This window comes from Dermacentor variabilis, chromosome 4 (assembly GCF_050947875.1).
Source record: "Dermacentor variabilis isolate Ectoservices chromosome 4, ASM5094787v1, whole genome shotgun sequence".
NCBI lineage: Eukaryota > Metazoa > Arthropoda > Arachnida > Ixodida > Ixodidae > Dermacentor > Dermacentor variabilis.
This window is the reverse complement of record NC_134571.1, coordinates 188,466,295-188,490,723: the sequence shown is the minus strand read 5'-3', so window position 1 is coordinate 188,490,723 and position 24,429 is coordinate 188,466,295. Positions and strand designations below refer to the sequence as shown.

The window sequence follows — 24,429 nt, the reverse complement described above, 5'->3', positions numbered from 1 at the left end:
TATGTTGCTGCCTGTGATACCTACCAGCGTCGGAAAACACCTCAGGTGCTACCTGCCGGTCATCTCCAGCCGATCACTGTCCCTGTTGAACCGTTCTTTCGCGTTGGATTAGACCTCCTCGGTCCCTTTCCCACGTCATCCTCTGGGAACAAATGGGTAGCCGTCGCAACTGATTACGCCACCCGGTACGCTATCACGCGGGCTCTCCCTACCAGTTGAGCCACTGACGTCGCGGATTTTCTCTTGCGTGACATTATCTTCATGGCGGCCCGCGACAGCTCCTTACTGACCGTGGTCGTAACTTCCTCTCGAAAGTTATCGCCGACATTGTACGTTCCTGCTCCACTCAACACAAGCTGACAACCTCATACCATCCTCAAACCAATGGCCTCACAGAGCGGTTAAACCGTACTCTTACCGATATGCTGTCCAAGTACGTTTCGAAGGATCACCACGAATGGGACATTGCCCTTCCTTACATCACATTTGCTTATAATTCTTCCCGGCACGACACCGCCGGATTTTCTCCCTTTTATCTACTCTACGGTCGCGAACCGACCTTGCCCCTTGACACGGCACTTCCTCCTGCTTCTATCTCAAAAAGCGAGTATGCGCGCGACGCCATCGCCCTCGCCGACCATGCCCGCCAGCCTGCCCGTGCTCGACTGACGGACTCGCAAATCACTCAGCAGCGTCACTACAGCGCCCGCCACCATGACGTACAGTTTTCGCCTGGTGCGCTCGTGCTCTTGTGGTCGCCCTCTCGTCACGTCGGACTTTCAGAAAAGCTCATTTCGCGATACACAGGGCCCTACCGCGTGCTGCGCCAGGTGACGCCTGTGACGTACGAAATTGCTCCTGTGAGCTCAACCTCGTCATCTACTCTGGCATCTAGTGATGTCGTGCACGTCAGTAGGCTCAAGGCCTACTACACTGCTTCCGAGTCCGGCCTTTAGTCGCTCCGGAACGGCGCTTTTGCCGCCGGGGGTAGTGCTACGGTATAGTATTACCAATGACGAAGAGGCGAGCAGTAAGAAGACGACGATGTTTAGAGGCTAGCGCGGGCTGTTGCCTCTTGGCCAAGTGCGGCGTATTACGTTGTAAATATACTTGTATATAGCTTTTCATCTGCGTCTTCTTACGTAACAATATTCTACTCTATTGGAAAATTTATGTACTGACGATGCCACCCCACATAGGTGGTGACACGTCCATATTTTTTTTTCAGTCCTTGCTGATTGAACCCAGTGCAATGACGTTGACAAGAATGAATTCTCCTAGGTTTCCGGAATATTTTTTCAACGCACCGTGCTACACAAATAACACGAAAACTAGTCTAGGAGGGCTATTTCCAGTTGGATGAGGCAATAGTTTTCTAGCTTTTTAATGGACGACGCTTCCGATATCTCCCACTTCGATTCTTTCCTTCCCCTTGTAATGTTCCATGCGCTGGAAAACGTTGGGGTGCGTCTATACTTTCGGGCAGTATACAGTACTCGAACGCATGTGTTCACGCACATTCTACTGTGCCATACGTAATACTTTCGGCACGACATTTACAGAAAAAGCTCACTGTAATTCCGCATATGCACGGATTATCGCACGGACTAAAGAATATAGCCCTGCGGTAAGGAATGCGAACTCTCACTCGCAGGAAAGCTTTCAAAGTACCGCAACAAGGAGGGAACGAAACTGCCTCTTCCACCCTTGTAGGTGTATGTCAAGTGAACTACACTTGTTCCTACGTTCCTTCTAATGCAGGCATCGTTTACCGGATGTTCTTATCACGCCGAAAATCTTACGTGGGGGAAAGTGGAAAGTGCGCTAGCACACGCCTTCGGGAACACCAGCTGTCCCTGAGAAACTAAGCTCGGTTTGACCTGTCCGGACTACATTGCAGAGAGTGGGGATGCACCCCAGCGTTCGCGCAGCACGGATCCTCAAAAGGAAAAGAGAACAACTCAACCGCAAGATAGCACAAGCATCTTCATTAGGAAACTTGGAAGAATGCATAAGCCAACCATCAATAGCCCTCACAGATAAGGAGTGTCCCTGTCTGTGCGGCACGAAACGTTGAATTTCGGCACATTGAAAATGTTCGTCTTTGTTTTTGTGAGCTACAGTGATTTTATGCTGCCCCGTTCTTTGTGCCGCAGATATCTTGACAAGTGTACCTAAGTGAGCTATTTGTTTCAAGCACCTTCCAAAATAAAGCAGTCGTGAACGTGCGCATGTGTTTCATTATGGAAAAAAGAGGTGAGGCGTGCAGACAGGATACAAAAGTAGAGTAGTGGACAACACAAACGCCGCCTATCAACTGAAGGGAGTACCGAGGCGAAAAAAGAAAGAAGAAACAAAACTCATCTGCGCAAGCTAAGGAATGGTATCACCACGTGTCAGTCAGGTAGATGTGCCAGTCTACCTGAGAGATAACTGTTATGGCACTTAATCTCTTTCTTATGCAAAGAAATAGAAGGGTGACTCACGCACGCACTGCCACCATTGTATATATATATATATATATACATATATATATATATGTATATATAATTCTCAAGGTGCTCCATGGCGTAAAATCAGGTTTGGAAGGATAAAACAAGCGACGTCTTTTTCTGCGGCAGATGCTAGAGCTGAAGTTTCAGTGTACCGCGTGAGGTGGTCGATAGCAACAATAAACCAGCGGTTGCCGCCTGAAGTGTTGGGAAGCGGACAGTATAGGTCAATGCCGACGCGGTCGAACGCTCTCACGGGACATGGTAAAGGTTGCAAGGGGCCGGCGGTATGTTGAGGCGGCGTCTTGCGTCGTAGGCATATGTCGCATAACCGGACGTACTGGCGAACGAAACGGTACATACCGCGCCAGTAGTACCGAAGCTGCAGGCGAGAGTACTACCTTAATACGCCAGCGTGGCGACATTGTGGGTCGTCGTAGAATGTGGCACAGATGTCGGAGCGAAGGTTTTGCTATATAACAAGCAACCACTTGCGACCGCTTGAATTGTATTTGCGGCGGTACAGCAGGTTATCCCGAATGATGAAGAGCGTGGCTAGGCGACGGAGCGTCCGAGAGATCGGCGCTCGCGACTGGCTAGACAAGAAGTCAATAAGCGAAAAGATCCATAGGTCTTTGCACTGCTCTGATGACATGTCGGAAATGTTGAGGGCGAAGCCACCGCAGGTGTAAATAGACGAGTGGGCAGGACGAGAAGGCATGGGTGACCGGGATAGAGCGTCTGCGTCTGAATGCTTTCGGCCTAAGTGATAAACGTGGATGTCGTACTCTAGCAGGTGCAATGCCCAACGGGCCTGCCGACCAGTTGGATCTTTTAGTGAAAAGAACCAGCATAGGGCATGATGTCCGGTCGCGATGTCAAATGGACGCCCATACACATAAGAACAAATTTTTCCGATATCCCAAATGATGGCCAGTCATTCCTTCTCGTTAACCAAGTAGTTCGCGTCTCCTTTGGTATGGGTGCTGCTGGCATACGCGACGACGTACCCTTAAAAGCCATCCTTGAGTTGTGCAAAAACAATGCCGAGCCCGACACCACTAGCGTTCGCATGGATCTCAGTAGGAGCAGAGGGATCGCAGTTTCGCAGTATTGCAGGCGAGGTGAGAACGTTTCGCAGTTCTTGGAATGCGTCGTCGCACGTCGTGGGCGAGGCTGATAGGTCAGAACTGCCGGTGACGTCAAGCGGGCGATGATAGAGGCAAAGTTACGCACAAAGCGTCGGAAATGAGCATCGGCCGATGAAACTGCGAAGCTCTCTCGTGTTGATTGGTTTACGGAACTCGGATACGGCCTAGGTTTCGTGGCGTTCAGGAGGATCTCAACTTCTGAAAATACATTGCCGAGAATAGTAAGCGTGCAAAAGCCGAAGTGGAATTTCTTCAAATTTAGTCGCAGTCTTGCAGAGGACACGCTCGAGGCGGCTGAGGTGCGACGCAAAGTCGGTGGAAAAAACCACGATGTCATCTAAATAACAAGGCACGTTTTACACTTTGGCCCTCGAAGAATGGTGTCCGTCATTCACTCGAAAGTGGCAGGCGTGTTGCAGAGGCGGAAGGGTGCGACAGTAAATTCATATAGCCCATCAGGTGTTACAAAAGCTGTCTTTTGGCGATCGGCCCCTGCCATTGGCACTTGCCAGTACCCGGAGCGCAGGTCCAGCGAGGAAAAGAATTACACTCCCTGCAGATTGTCGAAGGTATCGTCAATGCGCGGCAGAAGATAGACATCTTTGCACGTTATGAAGTTAAGGCGGCGATAGTCGACGCAGAACCGTATGGAACCATCTTTTTTTTTAATGAGGACAACAGGAGATACCCAGGGACTGTTAAGGGGCTGGATCATTCCCCACCCTAGCATGTCGTCAACCTGCTGGTCGATGATCCGGCGTTCAGCGGCCGACACACGATACCGACGCTGGCACAATGGTGTTTGTTGGCGGTGTCAATACGGTGAACTACTTCGGACGCTAAGCGCAAGGATGGTTGGTCAATGTCAAATGAGGCACGAAAACGCTGGAAGAGCTTGATAATTTCTGTGTGCTGCGCAGGTGTGAGTTCAGCGGCGACGGCACGATCGAAGACGTCTACAGGGACATCTGTCGCGGCGGGAGGAGCGACAGCACAAATTGGAAGTAATGCCGTATCACCAAATATGGTAGAACGCAATCGAATGCTTCAGAGGTACCCAGGCACCCACCACGGATTAGGGATGATGGACAGGCGGAGGGATTGTATGCATGAATGGCAGCAGAACCATGGAAAAAAATGATGACAGCAAACGGAAGCAGAAAGTTTCGGCGGCGTGCACAAGAGGCCGATGGCGTAAACAAAGCAGATGAGTTCGGAGCAGAATTACATGACATACGAACCAGAGTGGCGGAGAAAGGTGCGATTTCCATGTCAGAGGCGGCAAAAACTTTAGTGATTCTCAGATTCGAAGCACTGCAGTGATAATGTAAGTTCGGCACGAGCGCAGTCGACAAGCACTTGATTAACTGATGGAAATTCTATCCAAGGATAACGTCATGCGAGCAACGCGATGGGACAACGAATTCGACAACATACACAATGCTTTGAATGACGACCCGTGCTGTGCACGAAGATGAAGGCTAAATAAAATGCGAGCTTGCCGTACGCAGAGAAAGAGAGATAAGGGAAGTGGTCACTTTGCTCAAATCCGCCTCTTTCATTTTCCTGTGCTGCCCTCTGCCGGAAGCCGCTGAAAACGTTTTGGAAGGGTCCCGGGGCTTTCGTCGGTTGATTTGTGCACCTACGCCCACGTTCAGTGCGCGTCGGTTGTGCATTTCGTGGATCGCGAATCATTATTAATGGCTTCTTCGGGACAGCATGTCGTTCCTGAAGCCATGTAGCACTCAATGACTACTGGGGCAGCAGTCCTGAGCGCGCTGTTCTGCGAACAGTGCAGCCGATAAAGGCGCGCTGAGTTCCGTTTGGCGGCACGGCTGCCTTGGAATTTTTCACTGGTTTCTGCACTTGGACATCACTTTTTGTATTCTTTTTACACATTATTTAGACGTTTCGCATACTCAAAAAGTCTTCGAGCGCAGCCTTCTACGTCGGATTAAAGAGGTTCCCTTGTTTACATCGACATCTACAGCTCCAGGTCGTTATCGTCAAATATTGTAGAAAAGGTCCATCGCTGATATGAAATAGTGTCAAAATGTAGCAAAACATGCATAACTGCGCATATGTGCCACGTTGTTGCACCCTGAGACGACTCAATATGAACGGCCGAACCACTTAAACAACGGCAACTGTGATCCATATACATATATTACGGGCTGTTAATTAACTCATTTTCGCTTTTCTTTACACTTACAATTTTAGCGTGCTATAGAGCATTATTAGAGAAAACTGTGCTCGCACAAGTGCTCATTTGTAGGCCATGTTGTTCTCTCACGAAAACGTGCGGATGTGATCGCTCACACGGCGTTGGTATAAATGAACGAGACGGTTGTTTATGCTGCTGTATACCAAATACACCATCTCTTGTTTGCCGCTTAATGCGGAGGCAAACAGTGCATCTCTGAAATTGAGAAATGTGTCGGCAAAGCAACACGTGCAGACCCATCCATGTACGCAGCGAATGCGGCCGAAAGCCTAAAGGTACGGGGACGTACAGATCGATGTTGGCACAGCGCTGTGTCGCCGCTTACTGCTTATTGTGTACGCGCCGTGCGAAGTGAAGTGTAGTTGATTTCAAATCGGTAAGGCCAGAATTGAACTATAAATGCAGTTTAGTTCCACCTAACTGCTTGCATTTCAGTTCAGGTCCACCAGTAGCGAGTGCACGAACTCGACTGCGCCAGGTTAACCTTCGCTGAACAGGATCGACATTGGGTCAAGCTTCGTGAGCACCGCTTGAGAGGGTTAACGCTTGTGCATTTCAACTTGGTAGGCGTGCTCGACTCATCTTCAGCACGATTAATTATATATACAAACGAAGACGCTGTCGCTATCGTGTTGTCGGTTCGACGGCCGATCGTGCGGGGTTCGGTCGAGCGATGGATGGCTGGCACGCTGATTTTCCCGGTGCCTTCGGTAAGAAACCCTGTCCCAGTACACCTCGCGCTCGTCGGTTGCGTCTTTGTCGACCTGGTATGATAAAAACGTTTCAGAGACGCACAATAGTCGGTCAATCATTGCAGTGAGCGTCTTGTCGGTCTCGTACCGACCCCGTGTTGCCACGCCTTACGAGTACGTGCAGTCAGGAACGCGCTGCCACCACCAGCAAATGAGGACCGACGCTGCAAAAAGACTTCGTCAGCAACGTGATGTACTTAAGTGTCGCCCAAGTTAAACGTACGGGTTTTTCGTTAAATTAGCGAGCCATTATGAGGAAGCTTTAGCTCGGTTGCTACTATCTAAATACATGTAAAAGGAAAATTCGTTTTTCTCGGCAACCACTGCACCAAATTTGACGGGGTTTGTTACATTTAAATGAAAAACGTAAAATCTAGTGACTGTTGGTTTGTAATTTTCGATTTAGGTTGTCAATTCCTTATTAAAAATTGGCAAAAATCGCAAATTTTCCGAAAACGAAATTATCTAGTTTACAACTCTGTAACTCAGTAAGGAAAAATGATATCGCAATTCTGTGAATTGCACCTAATAGCACATATAAAGAGGACAAATTTGACATCTTACACATGAATATGAAAAAAATTATTAATATGTAAATACAACTTTTACAGAACCCTCGTAAACAACGTAACAAATTCACGTAATATGTAAAATAACATATGAAATTTGTCCGCTTTGAATGATCTAATGGATGCCGTTTACAGAACCGCGATATCTGTTATTGATGCAGTTTGTAAACTTCGTGCTTCTATATTTTTCAAACTTCTGAATTATTGAAAATCTTTTTTACAAACTTCCAGCCCTAACTCAAAATTCCACTTCCAACAGTCACTAGAATTTAACTTTCTCTCTCAGATGCACCAAATTTCATTAAAATCGGTCCGGGGGTTATCTCAGAAAAATGTTTTTGCGTTTTTACGTGTACTTGAATAGGCCGCGTCGGAGTTGGGCCCGAGCTAAAGCGTTCTCTCAATGAAAGGCGGCAACTACCTGGCTCACGGTGCAGTCCTGACAACTCGGACGATGCCCTGGCCGCTTTCTCCTTTAAAGTGGAGTTGCGATCTTACGCTACGCACGTTTTCGGCGCCGCACCGACGTCGAGCTACCAGTAGAGTTTCAACGCGGTACACGGCATGAGTGTTTGAAGCATCGCGCGTCCGAGCGCTTTCTTTTTTCTCGGGCGCGCGGCCACCCGCGCGACTTTCCAAAACGTTTCGCGACTAATCCGCTAGGGGAGGGCGCTAGCGCCGTCGCGCCATGAAAGAGGCGGATTGCGGCAAAACTCATTAATAAGAGAAACGTCGGCTCCAGTGTCAGTAAGTGCGTGTACGGTGACGCCGTCTACGGACAGTTCAATTTCGTTCGCCGGAGAGGAATGATCTTGAAATAGTCGACGTGAACACCGTTCTTGCCTCTGGAACTGCGACTGTTAGATTTCTAACTTGAAAGAGCGTAAGTTTCGGCATGTAGGTATTCCATAACTTTTACGTTTTTAGCGCCCGAAAAGGGACGAGAAACAGAAGTACGACGTGGACACAGTGTCCGCGTCATACCTCTGTCTCTCATCCCTTTTCGTGCGCTAAAAAAGGTAAAACGTAAATGTTAGATTTCCTTTTGGGCTGCAGGGCTGGGTCGGCGAACCATTGGGGAAGTGGCTCGGCGACTTGGGGAAAGCAACCGGCTTGAATCGAAGGGGCGGCGACTGTAAGAGGAGTCTGGAGGCAGATTGGATGGATCAGAACGCGGAAGTCGAGCAGCCCTGTAGCTTGAGGCGCCCCCACTCACAAGTAAACAGAGGATGCCACGGCGGCAGAATCGTGCCACGTGACCCGGAAATTTGCAGGAATAGCGTATAGCCTTGTTATCAGGTGTTCGCCACGGGAGACGACAGGGGCTCCAGCGGCCGAGTACGGGACGAGAATCGGACCTGAAGGTGGTGGCGGCACAAGGAAGGTACCAGTGGTCCGGTGGACGTCAGGAGCCGGAGGAGCGTAAGGCTGGGCGACAGCGTCAGCGTAAGTTAGCGGTCCAAGAGCAGGCTGCGGAGAAGGGTCAGGTGGCAGAACTGCGGCAACTTGCGCCTGAATGACGCGACGAAGCGAAGGAGCCAAGGTTGTCGACGGCTCGGGTGTACTAGTTGCGAGAGAGAGTTGGCGTGCGACTTCCTGGAGGAAGAACTGCTTTATCTCCGGCATTAAAGCAGAGATGTCGGCAGCGTCGCGGCCAAAATCCAAGGGAGATAGATCCGCGGTGTCCTGCTCAGCAGTGTGTGTTGAGGCACGCTGGTTGCGCAGCTCGTCGTACTGCTGGCGGAGCTGTATGACCTCGGCAATCGTCCGGGGATTCTTCGCGACGAGCATCGGGATGGCATGGTCATCAGTGCCTTTCATGGCGTGCTTGATCTTGTCAGCTCCACCCATAGATGAGTTGACGCGTTTGCAGAGCAAGAGCACGTCTTCAATGTAACTGGTGAAGTTCTTGTCATGGCGTTGAGCTCGGCCACGCAAGCGCTGCTCAGCACGAAGCCGCCAAACGGTGGGACGGCCGAACACTTCTGCCAAAGTTGTCGTGAAAGCCGACTGGTGGTAAGATCGGATTCATGATTGCGGAACCATAGGTTGGCCACGTCAATCAAGTAAAAGATCACATTAGTTGGCTTGGCGCGGTCGTCCCACTTATTATAGGTGATTACACAGTCATATTCGGCGAGCTAGTCTTCCACGTAATGGTCGTCTGTGCCGCTAAACATAGCAGATCACCCTGCTGGATGACGCCAGAGCAGACGACGGCCGGCGGCACGGGAGCAGCAGCCTGGGACGGTCGCGGATCACCGATTTCAATAGCTGGTGTTAGCGTCCGACTGCGGCGTTCCAGGATGTCGAAGAGAAACCCCGCGCTTGCACCAAATACAAAGGGGGTGTTCACCTAGCAGCACTTGCTCTTGGTTTACAGCCTGAAACTTAAGACTGAAACTGAAACAAGTCGGTGCTAGCGAAACGGGCAAGCGAGCGCTTCTGGTATTCGTCGTTCTTTTCATCAGCACTATGCCCACTGCCCAATGCCTTCAGTACAGATCATTCATCTGAACCCTTCGGTTAAAACAAGTTAGTATATTTTTTGTGATACTTTGGTCAATTACTACAGCGAGTCATTAATATGTATGCATGTGTGATGACAGCAACCCGAACGAATTTGTTTAACTCATGTTTGAACTAATTTACCCAAAGACAATGTATATCATCTTTGTATTTAAGCAGCGTTGTATCAACCCGACAGTAACGTCCAAGCGGTGCTATGTGTATTTAAATTAGTAAATAAATCAGAAGAAATTTAGGCTGCAGGTGAAGCATGTTGCCAGATATATATAGTTCATCAGGCAGACGCAAATCGCTACCGCCCTTTTACCTTGTACTGGGTGATGAGCTGGCTGATTTGCGTCAGATTGGCGCTTGGTGTTGCCATAACCACGGTGGCGCCCAGTAGGACTCCGAAAGTGATGCATACGAAGCCGGAGCCGTGTGTAATAGGGGCCGCAATGAGCACCACGTCGCTGGCGTCCCAGGAAAAGCAGGGCCTGCGATTATTAGCGTATCCAACAAATTGTTGTTTGAAGTGATTTGTATGCGCTATTTATTTGATTCGATTTTGGAAGGCCACCACTCAAGTAGTTTCCGAAGTATTTTGGAATTACATTACCTCGTAAAGTGACGGGTTCTAAACGTGTAGTGGGAACGAATGGGTGTAGTATTGATTGCAGAGATCTGCACTTATTTATACAGGTACCTTGCAGGTTGCGACTAGCGCGCGTTGCGCGAGGGGGGGTCACACCTTTGTTTTTACAAAGAGCACTAAAGAATAGACTATCATCATCATCATCAGCCTGGATACGCCCATTGCAATGCAAAGGCCTATCCCATACTTCAACTACCACGGTCATGTACTAATTGTGGCCATGTTGTTCCTGCAAGTTTCTTAATCTTATCCGCCCACCTAACTTTCTGCCGCCCCTTGCTATGCTATCCTACTCTTGGAATCCAGTCCGTAACCATTAATGAGCATCGGCTATCTTCCCTCCTCATTACATGCCTCTGCCCATGCCCCCCCCCCCCCCCATTCCTTTTTATTGATTTCAACTAAGATGTTATTAACTCGCGCTTGTCCCCTCACCCGATCTGCTCTCTTCTAATCCCTTAACGTTACACACCTCATTCTTCTTTCCGTAGCTCGTTATGTCGTTCTCAATTTAAGTAGAACCCTTTACGTGAGGCTCCAGGTTTCTGTTCTGTAGATGAGTACTGGTAAAGACACAACTGTTATACATTTTCTCTTGAGGGATAATGGCAATCTGCTGTTCATAATCTGAGAATGCCTGCAAAACGCACCCCAGCCCATTCTTATGCTTCTGCTTATTTCCGTCTCATGATCCGGATTCACGGTCACTACCTGCCCTAAGTAGATGTATTCTGTTACCACTTCCAGTGCCTTGCTACCTATCGTAAACTGCTGTTCTCTTCCGAGACTGTTAAACATTACTTTAGCTATTCGGAGATAAATTTTTAGACCCACCCTTCTGCTTTGCCTGTCCAGGTCAGTGAGCATGCATTGCAGTTGGTCCCCTGAGTTACTAAGCAACGCAATATCATCAGCGAATCGCAAGTTACTAAGGTATTCTCCATTAACTCTTATCCCAATTCTTCCCAATCGAGGTCTCTGAATGCCTCCTGGAAACACGCTGCGAATAGCATTAGAAAGATCGTATCTCCCTGCCTGACACCCTTCTTTATTGGGATCTTGTTGCTTTCGTTATGGAGCACTACGGTGGCTGTGAAGCAGCTGCAGATATATTTCAGTATTTTTACATTCTGATTCCGTAATGCCTGCATGACTGTTGAGGTTTCGACTGAATCAAACGCTTTCTCATAATCAATGAAAACTATATAAAAGAATTGGTGATATTCCGCACATTTCTCTACCACCTGATTGATAATGTGAATATGGTGTATTATTGAGTAGCCTTTACGAAATCCTGCCTAGTCCTTTGTTTGGCAGAAGTCTAAGGTGTTCCTGATTCTATTTGCGGTTACCTTAGTAAATAGATCAGCCTATATTTTTTTCATGTCATTGGCGTCCCCTTTCTTATGGATTAGGCGTTCGCCTAATCCATCCATGATCCGCGCTAATCCTTGATCCATCAATAAACCATGATCCGCGCTAGCCAACACGCCTTCTGTTGGCTAGCGAACTTAAAGGATCCTTCAGGACGGCTAGCGCGGTGGAACCTAAGAGTGCAACAATATATCACTGTAACCTATAAGTCCGGACGAAAACACTCGGATCCCGATTGCCTATCACGCGCCCCCATTGACTCGCCGCCGCAGGATGACGAAGATGACGACGCCTTCCTTGGCATTTTAAGCGCGGAAGACTTTGCTGAACAGCAGCGAGCAGACCCGGAGTTGGAAAACCTCGTCGAGTATTTGGAAGGGCACACCGACGTTGTCTCTAGGGCATTTAAGCGAGGATTGTCTTCGTTCTCGCTTCAAAACGACCTACTCGTAAAGAAGTTCTCACCAGTGCGTGCCTACTACCTTCTTGTTGTCCCGTCAGGACTGCGTCCAGAAGTATTGCACGCCCTACATGACGATCCCACCGCTGGACACCTCGGATTTTCCCGGACACTATCGAGGATGCAGGAAAGGTATTATTGGCCGCGCCTGACCGCCGACGTCGCCCCTTATGTCAGGAGATGCCGACACTGTCAGCGACACAAGACACCACCGACAAGGCCCACCGGATTACTACAGCCAATCGAGCCTCCTTGCCGACCATTCCAGCAGATCTGGATGGATTTGTTGGGACCCTTTCCGACGTCAACAACCGGAAATAAGTGGATCGTCATGGCGACGGACTACCTCACCCGCTTCTCTGAAACTAAAACACTGCCGAAAGGTAGCGCAGCCGAAGTGGCGAAATTCTTTGTCGAAAACATCCTGCTGCAACATGGCGCCCCAGAAGTCCTCATCACCGACCGAGGAACGGCCTTTACAGCGAAGCTCACTCAAGCCATTCTGCAATACAGTCAGACAAGGCACAGGAGGACAATATCCTACCATCCGCAGACGAATGGTCTTACGGAGCGGCTGAATAAGACCCTCGCCGACATGCTAGCAATGTACGTTGACGTTGAACACAAGACCTGGGATTCCGTCATGCCGTACATAACATTCGCTTACAACACGGCGGTGCAAGAAACAACACAGATCACGCCGTTCAAGCTGGTTTACGGCAGGAACCCGACGAAGACACTCGACGCCATGCTGACGCACGTCACTGACGAGGAGAATCTTGACGTCGCTACCTATCTCCAGCGCGCGCAAGAAGCGCGACAGCTCGCCCGCCTGCGGATCAAGAGCCAGCAGTGGACCGACAGCCGACACTACAACCTCCGGCGACGCTTCGTCGAGTACCAGCCCGGCGACCGTGTTTGGGTATGGACCCCAATACGCCGACGAGGACTCAGTGACTCAGTGAGAAACTACTGTGACGCTATTTCGGACCCTACAAGGTCATCCGATGTTTTGGCGCACTGGACAGCGGCGCCGCGCACGATCTGAAGTGGCCCACGCGGTGCGTCTTAAAGCCTTTTACGGACGCTGACGAACTTCTTTATTTTGTCTTTTTTTTTCGTTGCTGCAAGCGCTTTTCTTTATTACTTTCGTCTGTTTGCAGCATCGGGTCGATGCTCTTTAAGAGGGGGGTACTCGTGTACGTGTCTTCATCCGGCGGCACGTTTCACCGCCTAACAAATGTTATCGCACAGCGCAGAATGTGCTTGCATGTGTGGGAAGTTTCTGGAATGTTATCGATGGTTCCATCCACTGTCTGTGACCGAACCTTGTGTAATCTGATTGCATGTGTGCGAGACGCGAATGATGTAGAACTTTGTGGAAGGCGCGCGGGTCCCAGCGATTAGTCTGGAACATTCGACGGTTCATGTATAAAAGCCGACGCGATTGGCCTGTTGATCAGATTTTTGACAATCGCCGAGTGTGTTCGCCGCTACCGTTGTGCTATAAGTGTAGTCTGTTTTTGAGGGCACAAGTTTGCCCAATAAAACGCTCGTTTCGTTAATCACAGTTTTGCAGGTTCCTTAACCGCCACTACCACGTGACAATATTTACGCGCCAGCGTACGCAAATGGCGGACTACGTCTCCGGTCTGTGCATTGTAGAAACGCTGGAAAAGGGCTTTGTTTGAGTTTTCGCATAACAGGATTATGTTTTCTCGTAATTCAAACTAGAATCCGAGTGCTATCATGTCTGTAGGTTGTGCGTAAGTTGTAGTTTACGATGTTTCCGCGTATTTTAGCTTGAGAAATTCAATTACATCAGTCAATTTCTTACGTTACATGAACGGCCTGGGTATCTGTTGTTCGAAAACATTTGAGCCGACGTCCGATGCCGCACGCCGATGCGGGACGCCACCGTCGCTGCCGGCGCCAGATTTTTCTCCGACGCGGGCTCCTTAACGCCATCGCGTTAAAATGCGATATATTATTGGTGTCTACCGGAACTAAAAACAGGCGACTAGTAGAGCACATATATTTGTTGTGTAAATCGTATAACTTAACAATATTAGAAAGAGGTCGACATTGTTCTCAATTGTTCGTACAACCGACGCTAATTTTCTATGACGATTCTATTTTATAATATTGGCGGAATTTATGCGCTCGCTTGTGAAACTCTCTGTACCATCACTGGAAGCAACTCTGCTTCCAGTGATGGTACAGACACCTCACAGGGGGATCTCTCTCTTGACCCTGAATGTCTGACTCGGATATTCTCGCCGCCGATTAGGGTGGAATGAGGCCGCTCCCTTTTTTTTTTCGTCTCTACATATGCACTCCACGCACATTGAGCAGGAGACGGAACAATCAGCTAAGCCATTCAAATGACCAACATGAGTGAGCCAGTTTACCCCTTCACGATTTTTATGCCCTACTGACGGTGTGGATGGAACTGTTACTGTACACATCGATGTCTTATACGAGCCCTGTTATATGCGTTTGTGCAGTTTAGTTTCAGTTAGGGGGAGAAATTGGGCGAAATTCCCTATTCTAAAGAAATGAGGAGACTCAACTTTTCCCAAGGCTGGCAATGGTTACGAACTTCAGACAAAAGGATCCATGCCTCGCGACGAAATACACCGTCTAGTTTTTGTTAGGCATGTATGTGAAATGGTTAACATTTAAAACACTCGTTAAATTATGACCGCGCGCCATTCTTTCTTGTACGTTGCTTTGGTAAAATTACTTCCAAGGAATCCGTTTATCCGTATCATCTCAACTTCGTTTGGACAACATGGAAGACATAGTCTGTAATGCCCTAATTACTGTCTATGAAACCGTGCTTATTCATAGGTGAATTGGGGATTCAGCTAAAAAATGCCGGTTTGTTTGCGAAGCGGCGTCCATCAAATTGTAACCAGTCTGGCGTGATATTTCGCCATTGAGTCACAATATTGGGGATTGGCGGTTAAAAATAATTAATTCGCTGATCTACTAAAGCTATTTCAACAAGTAAATACTAGCAAGCATACAGAGAACAATTTCAGAGCACCATGCCACCGGAGAGATTGAGCGCAGAAGGAAGGCATGAGCATCCCGAGCATAGAAGACGGCACAAGCGAGTCTCTTTGCTGACGTCACCGTAGGGCCGCGATTATTCTTAGACGAGGCAAATATTTACACTATCAACGTGGGCCGCAAGGATGAAACAGAAAGTGTACATGGTGGACTGTGCCACTCTTCTGCTCCTCTGTGGCGTTCGCGCATGCCTTTGAATGTTTCGCAAAAACAAGGCATGCTCAGCAACAAGTCAACGCCAATGTCCTCATCACAGTCGCGTTGGCGGCCTACTTCGACCGCCATTAAATGTGGCATCCTGCTGTGACTTCACCAATCGGGTATCCCGGCTGCCTCACATTACCTAAATTATTGCAGGAACACTACGATTTGAGTTCGCCTGTATTGATTTCTTTATGTGCGAAGCGAAATCAGAAAATACAGGAAAGTCGCCGAAAATATCTTTTGTGTACAAAGAGTCACCATTGCACTGTCTTTAGTGCATGGTTTCTAGTTCACACTTTAGCAAAGCAATGAACTGCACTGCTTCAAAGGCAACGTGCCTGAATAGATACGGGGATAACTTTTCTTGGCACTGCCATGGAAGTTACTGGACCTAGACAAAATGTCTCTTTATGCACTGCTTAAAGAGTTCCCTAAATATATGTTTATGTTTCACATTTTCCTATCTCAAATGAGTTTAACTGGATTTATTATTACCATGTCAATGATGTCAATTATGTCGTCAGTTACACATAATATTAAATGATTGTGCACTTCCGTGTAGTATTTGTTCCATATTTTCGCGTATATTATTCTTTTTGTTTATTTTTTTGGACCGCGCCACATTACCGCCACGCCTGTTCGCTACTGCAAATACGGCACTCATATCATTCGAAAATGTAAAATAAATGTCACGTTAAATTTGAACAAAGATTCAGGGCAATTCTGGAGGTTGTGAAGTTAGCTAGCTATAGGGCGTACACAGCGTGCAAGGAAACCAAAAACTGGGACCACCTGCAAGCGGCCGTACTATTCAGCAAAGTAAGATTGTGCAGAAAGTGAGCCAGCCCCCTTGCCCTCCCCCGACTAGCCTTCGCTTCATGCCAAGATAAGTTGTCCCCGTGACATAAGTAGTAGCTACAGTGATCGTGAATGTACGTACCCTGCAATCGCCATATTTGCGACGAAGCCGTAGTGGGTGATGACCACGCCTTTGGGCAGACCTGTCGTGCCAGACGTGTAGCAAATACCGAGCACGCAGTTTCTTGGATCTTCGACGGGAACCTCACGATACGAGCCCTCTTCGATGTCGCGAAATGGGGCCGTTGATACAAACCGTTCCGCGACGCCCATGGTAAAGATTCCCTGCAGAAACGCTCTATTAGTGTCCGAACAAGCATTGCCGAGATATAAAGTGCAGCCTTAGCGCGTGCTGTGACGCTCACCACTACTGCTCGTTCTTTACACGTCGCTTTGTTAGAAATATTACTAAAGTAAAACCGCCAACGAGCATCCCTTGAAGGACGCTTTTGGAAGTGGCTTCAAATGGTGTATTGTCAGAATGATCCGAATATTTGGTCTGGTACGTTTATTGAGCTAATAATTTCGTGTTACAATGCTGCTGTCCTATTAGAACAAATTAAGGGGTACAAGAAGGCTAGGAAGCCGTGTGTAAATCGACCTATATATAAAGGAATGCAGGAACGTCAAAAATATTTGATACATTTATTCGCTAAAGGTATCTTCCCATTAATTACATACAAGAAAATAACAAACAAGTTGACTGCGGGCCTCAAGAAACCTACTAAAAAGTATTATAACACATGTTTCACACGGTACTAACGACACAAAGAAATTGTGGAACGCAGTTCGCAGGTCTAAAGGAATGAGTAAAACGCAAACCCTTATACTATAAGGATTGACTGTAGTGAATACAGTGAAACTTCTTTGGCTAACAAATTGAATTATCACTTTTTACATGATGTTGGGACATCGCACTCTTGTGCTTCAACAATGGAATCTAAAAAATATCTAATTTTTGAGAGCTCTATTTTCCTACTATCTTGCACTGAAATGGAATTGTTTTTCGTGCTGAAGGCCTTGAAAAAGGATACTACAACAAGGACTGATGATAAGAAGCAGCACCAATCACTGCTGTTGTTCATATTTTCTCGACTCCATTATGCCATATCTCTAACAGTGCTTTAGCGCATGGCACCTTTCCCGATTCTGTGAAAATCTCCAGAGTAATTGTGTTGCATGAAGAAGGCGCCGTCGCAGATTTAAATAGTTACAGATCGACGTCCACATTTCCTCTTGTCTCGAAAGTGCCGGGACGACTCCTAAAGTGCAGACTAACTAAATTCCGGGATGAAATGCACGCCCTTGTGGACGAACAATTTCACTTCCGCGATAACAGATCTACTGAATGGCGCCTGTTAAGAGTCTATCGGCGCGACCATCGCGTCCAAGGCAGGTGTAGATGGGCTCACGTGTGCAGGCAGCGCGAGAACACGCTGGTGCGCCCGATCTGAGCGGCCCCGGCCGCTGCCGCGATCGCTCCGCACCATGGCTGGCCGGCCTAAATAAACCGTGGCTCTGGCGTCTACCTCCTCGCGTCGTCTTCCAAAAGATCAAAGGAGAAAGTCTCAGTAATCTTGAGAACACATCAAAGAAGGTCGGCGGCTTCCGAGATCTTAGAAAAGCTATCAACTCCACTGAAGATACCATCCTAATAAATGAACTGTCATACTATTGAATACGCTGGTTGGCCCTATGACTGATTGAAGATTACTTCACTGCTGCACTGCAACAGACGTTATAAAATGTATTGTTCACAAAACAAGGAAATAGCACTATTCTTTTTTCTATGCGTAAACGAGGTTGTAAATATACCGCTTACACCAGTTAAAGCCTCGTATGCTGATGACGCAAGTTTATTTTTCTGATGTAACAGCCTACGTGTGCTCGAAACTGCAGCTAATAGCTGGTTAGATCAAGTTTTAGTTTGGTTAGCAGAGAACCGGAAACAGCTAACCGTCAATGAAACTAAATATGTTGCTTTTAGAACTAGAAATAAGCCTTGTGACTGTGCTATCAGCATCATGTTCAATACTTGCGTAATCGAGCGGACTTCAACTTTAAAATGTTTAGGTGTACTTTTTGATGAAAACCTGAGTTTTACACCGCACGTAACGAATATTTATTCGAGTATTTCTTGGTCAATGGACGTCAGACTCTGGAGTTTTGCAAGACGCGTAGCGCCACCTGCCGTTGCGAAGAGGCAGTAACTGAGTAGTGCGAAGCCCGACTCCCTGGCTACGTTGCCTATGCAGCTAGCAACTGCGAAACAACGATTTAACTAGATTTTGTTCCATATTGCGAGTGTTTTGCGCATTTAACACCCAGACAAAGACCTATGAATTTCTACGCTAGTCGGACGCGCCGCCGAACTGCCATAAAACGCTTGCTCGCTCACTCTTCAGACTGATGGCAGAAACGACGGCAACCGCGATAGCTCTGCGCGCTACGAAGAAACGCCGCAATTGACGCTACTGTTGTGTTGTAAATTGCCATGAACGTGAAGGACGGAATAACAACGCTCAGTTTTACCGATCTCCGTCGCGATCGTATGAAGGGGAAAGGCGAGAGCGCTGGATACGGGCCGTTCAACCTGTTGGGTAATCGGATTACTTGCATTCCCCACAACACAGCGGCTCGCATGAGAAAGTGCGACAATTTCGTTCTTCTGTAATTGTGTTGCGTATCCCTGACGGAGGACCGTGGCAACCAAGCGAAAACTGAAGAATCTGCAGCCGCCACTTCGTCGGTGACAGAAAAAACAACGTTGCGAGCAATCCTGCTTATGTGCCATCGATATCTCCACCTTTTAACAGACGTCCGCCTCCGCTTGATTCAACAAGTGGAACGGAGAGATCTGGCAGGTCAGCTTAACCAAACATTTTGGTTCGTTTATGAACTCAAAATCATGTTCTAGAGCATCGTTGTATCGCGAGCTCATTTCTACTTTCGGTATTTTGTATGTCCTGCGCCGATACAACAAGCATGCTTCGCAATGTGCTGAGCCTGCTCGACTGCGTTTTTCAAATGTGAGCAATAAAGTTGCTGTAGGAGCATTGGATGAGTAATTGCGAAGTAACGCACGCGTGTAAAGAGAAAATGTCGCGTTTATTTGCATTTATTTGTGCGCGCTTGTTGCACGAAGCGTCTGCGAAAAGTTCAAATTAAGGTACAGAGCGATGCTGTAGCTCCTGCTAACAGTTGAAACTTTATTTTATATTGTACACGTACTTCTCCCTGCTGAACTTCCTTTCCGAAGCGTGGATGGGCGGAAGACGCATTACAGGTCCTTGACTTTTAGGAAACCGTGCTTCAACAAACACGAAAGAGAAGGGCCCATTGTAGCCTACGCACCTTCGCTTACGGACAGCTCTCCTTGCACTACTCAGTTAGCGCCAAGGCTGCGATGGGGGCGCTGTTGACGGGCTTTTCCGCAGCGCCGCCTGGGCAGAGTCTGAGGTCTATAGCCCTATTCTTTAGAATTAGGTGCCTTGTTCCTGCTTCGTTATAGTGCCTTTGGTATTAAGCATTAATTCAGTCCCATCTTAGTTATTGCCTGTTGGCATGGGAGACCACATGCCAATAAGAATTGGATCGACTGATATATCTCCAAAAACAAGCTCGTCACTGCATTGCAATACTTGGACCCCGTGATCGTACGACACCTTTTTTTCTTGAAAGATGGCCTTTGAAAAATTATTAAACTATATGAATTTAAGCTCTTTGTATAGATACTAGGTGAACTCGAGAAAACGCCGTCATTTTTTTATCAAAGTAACCTTAAAGTAACACCCAATACAATTTAAGGCATGACCATTTTAGAGTTTCATTTCAAGAACTACAGTACAAACCAGCTACCATAATTAGCCCACCCTTCAGAAATGCACATCCTAATCAAATCACTATTGCGCAGAATTTCTGACCATGGAACTCTTTTAAAAATCCTCTGTGAACATATTCGTTTTCCCTTTCTGACGGAGACTGTACCAATTAGTTTCTTGTTTCCTTTATTCATATATATTTTTGTTAAGTCAATTTCATATGGTGCTTGTATATGTTTATCAATGTTTTTGTTACACATTTTGCACTCATGAAATACATCTTGAAATACAGCTCAACGGAACAGCACCATAGAAAGGAAGAAAAGCACAAGCGCAAACTAAGGACTGATTTTATTGAAGCCACAGGCATATATTGTCACGGTGCAAGGAAGATAGGAGATGAGAACACCAAGAAAGCAGCTCGTTTTAGTAGTAGAGCTTAGAGATGACTTCTTCTAATCTTCGCTAGGCCGACGCAACAGACGAAGTCTGTTCAAGCTCCCTTTGTAGGCTTTGTTGTAGACATGAAGAGATGCGGCATTTTCCTGAGACCCTGGCTGTGGTTCGAGAAGACAGTCATGGTTCTCTCAACAGTCTAATCTAATTCGTACTGAGGGACATCCTTCAAAATGACCAAGAAATCATCAACATATCTGTATATGGACACTACATGAGGTTCACGAATATTATTACTGACCTCAGCTACTACAACAGAAAGAAAGATATCGCAAAGGGCAGGACATACAGAAGAGCCGATGCATATCCCTTCCTTTTGCACATAAAATTTTCCTTCATACAAAATGGCGGTTGAGTTCAGGTAGAACTCTAATAAGGAAATGAAATTGTCAGCGCTTACGCCTGCAGCATTCTGGAAACCGATTTCACCAGTTTATTGGATCTTGTCCCTGACCGCCGCTAAGAGACGTTGGTTTACCAAGGAAGGTCTGAATAGTGGTCAACTCCAGTTTTTGGATATCAGGCTAGTGTTTCCAATAGAAGGCATCTGTTAGATGTACAATGCGAGTTCTTTGAAAGGCCTGCAACCCTTTGAGAGCGCCCATTCGAAGGATTGTAAAGTGGGCAATTGCTACCAATTCTCTGCAAACTGCTTTAACTAAGTGCAGTGTCCATTTGGTGTCAAGTAGCTTTAGCGCTTAAGTGCAACGACTACAACAGGCAGGCTTCCGGCCATGTCTAATTTCAGCTGTCTGCGTAACGATGCTCCAAAAACTCAAGCACCCGCCTCTTATCAGGGAGCGAGTTTCACGCAGTTCTGTTGCGGTAATTCCGTACGTTCATAAGGTATCGCACAACATGAAGAAAGTGGCGAGCAGGTATGATGTTCAGGTTGTCTTCTCGGCGCCTTGCAAGTTGTCTAAGCTTTGTGCCATGAACCGAGAGAAACGCCCGGCTTGTTCAATTCAGCATCAGAAGAAGTTTACTGAATGCAGGACGCGTGTCGTGTACCAAATCCCTCTAAGCTGTAGTCGCAGTTATATCCGACAAAAAGGTCCATGTTTCAATGAGCGTGCAATGGAACATTGTCGTAATGTGCGCAAAAATGTAGGGAACTTCCTTGCAGAGCATTGCAGAGACTGCACTAATTGCCGTCCTAAGTTCGACAAAATTTTGAAGTTTGGAAAAGACAGGTTCGAGCGGGAGATTGTGGAAGCCTATTTCATCAAGAAAGAGGGAAACAAATGCGTTAGCAGGCCGTCCATTGTGCTTAGTGACAAGGAGACTACTTTTTAGAAAGTTTCATTTAGGCCTCATGTTAGAGTGATTTCATTTAGTTTTTTCTGTCTATCTTCCTTTTATTTATCTAGTATTTATTTTATTGACGATTTTCTTGTGGCTCTTACAGGTTTTGTCGCCTTTTTATGACGCAGACGCTGTTCTTATACCCTTTATCGTTCAACTGTGCTGTCCATTTCATTGTTTGTCACATGGTTATTTTTCGCGCGGTCACACGTTTTATCAATTTTTTCAGGTAAGTGACCATTAGAGATTTCAGATTTGACGCAGACGCTGTACTTAGACGCCCTTTCTTCATGTTTTTTCCGTATTAATCCTTGGTCATTATTCCCATAGTCGTGAAGGTTTTATCATTGACTGGGCCTTGGGCGTTTGAACGGTGTTATGTTTTGGATAGTTTGATAGTGAAGCGTAGACGGTACTTTTTAATGTCTCGTTTTTTCTCCCCATTGGCTTGGTAAAGACTGTGCTCGATCAATGGCTTCCCGTGCTGCTCCACGTGTGGTTCTTGTTTGCTCATTTGATCTTTTGTGCCAGATATGATTCCTGAGTGGTCGATGGATTGCTGTATTTTACTTCTAACGTTTCGTGTGTGATTAGGCTTGCTTGACCTACATAAGGCAGGCTTGTTGCGGAAATAAACTTAGTTGTGATTGGCGCCGGTCCTGTGTTTTTGCATCCTTCTTCAGTCCTGGTCTTTTGCGCATTGCCTTTACTCATTCAAGCATGAACCAACTAGCCCAAGCAAGAGTTTTACTTCGTAGGTTGCTGGTCTATGGCGAGTGTTGTAGCGGCCTGCGTCGTAGTCCTGCTCTTGAAAGAACCGCACACGTGCAAGCTGTCTAGCTTTTTCAACGCGTTGCGTAAACGCATTTGCATCCGTGTCAGCGCCATCGCCTTCGTACGGGAGCATTGCATTCAGCATTGTCCGTACTTCTCATCCATTAACAATCTGAACGGAGCCATCCGTGTTGTTTCGTGCTTGGCAGTGTTGTACGCAAAAGTTATATAAGGCAAGATCTCGTCCCAATTTTGGTTTTCCACGTCCACATATATGGAAAGCATGTCTTCAAGAGTGTTGGTTGGGCAATCGGTTAGTCCTTTGGTTTGTGGATGGTAGCCTGCTGTCTTGCAGTGAGTCGTTCCACTGAGCATAAGGACATTATCCGAATGCGCTGCCGTGAATGCGGTTCCTCTGTCTGTGATTACGATGTTCGCTGCGCCATGTCTCAACACATTCTCTATGAAAATTCGCGCCGCCTCTGCTGCTGTGCCTCACGGCCGGAAGAGTCTTTGTTTCGGCGTAGCGAGTCAGACAATCAGTCGCAACAATAAGCCAGCGGTTTCCTCCAGTAAACACAGGATGGGTGCCCAAATGATCCATTCCGATCTGGTCAAATGGTGTTTGTGGGAACCGAACGGGTTGTGTCAGGCCCGGTGGTTTTATTGGGGGCTACTTGCGCCTTTGGCAATCGAGGCAAGTCCGTACATGATGTTTCACGACCACTGTAAGTCTTGGCCAGTAGTACCTTTGTCGTACTCTGTTCAGTGTGCGTGTGTAGCTTAAGCGGCCAGAAATTACCTCGTTGTGACATGCTTGGAGTAGTTCAATCCGATGTGGGGTAGGACTCAGAGTCATCGCGTTGTTGGTGTGCAACGGTGGGCGTGTCAAGAACAGCGAGGAATGTTGTTTCATCTTGATGGGATGAAACAGTCGACTCTACCAGTGACCGCCATAAATCCACATGCTGAGCACAGGCACCGTTACAAGTAAAAAATGCAGTCTGTCGAACAGGAAGTGATTAAACCAGGCACGAAAGGAATTTCATTTCTGCATTCTACTTGTATATCCTTGCCCGCCTGGTTTAATCACTTCCTGTTCGAGGAATTCCATCTTGTCCTTGTAAAGGTGCGTCTGCGCGCATTGTGGATATGCATACCTGTAGGTCTTGCTTCAGTAAAATCAGTCGTTAGTTTGCGCCTGGTGTTTGTATTCGCTTCCGTGGTGCCGTCCCGTTGCACTGTATTTCAAGATGGTTCTCGTGTCAAAAACCAACTAGCCCAACATTCAGCGCCTTTAACACATTACTCTGTTCAACCTAAACTGCTCCTACTTAGAAAGTTGCATAATGATACAGGCATTTAATGCACGTATCTTTATAATCTATGCCATACATGCATAATATATGCTAGTGATATGTATGTATGCTATATTTTATGCTGCGCTAACTGACCGTTGAACAATGTACGGGTCACAAAGCCTTAGTCAGGCCGACAAGATCCCGCCTTTATTCTTGCGATCTAGGGGCCCTATAACGTAAAACTATTCCAATATGTGTTATTCCACTCTCCTGACGTCAAATTTGCGTAACCACCAAAAAAAGCATCGGGTGGTGACCCGTAGGGTTGTCTGAAGAGGCTATGCAAGTGCTCTCCTCATTTATAGAAGGTCACTCTTGTTTGCTTTAAAAACGAATAGCATTGCCTGCACTGAGCGGCTTGTCTTGTCTAATTGGTTGACAAGAGGC

General features: G+C 47.2%; 1 protein-coding gene across 2 annotated transcripts in view; it reads right to left on the bottom strand.

The window, feature by feature from the left end:
• The window catches only part of LOC142580017 (uncharacterized), a 111,933-nt gene that overhangs the window by 29,038 nt on the left and 58,466 nt on the right, over positions 1-24,429 (bottom strand). For both annotated transcript variants that reach the window (XM_075690738.1, XM_075690739.1), the window contains exons 5-6: positions 16,408-16,610; positions 10,025-10,193 (exon numbers count right to left, since the gene is read on the bottom strand). In XM_075690738.1, coding sequence (XP_075546853.1) covers positions 10,025-10,193; positions 16,408-16,610 — 372 coding nt within the window. The remainder of the gene's footprint in view (positions 1-10,024; positions 10,194-16,407; positions 16,611-24,429) is intronic.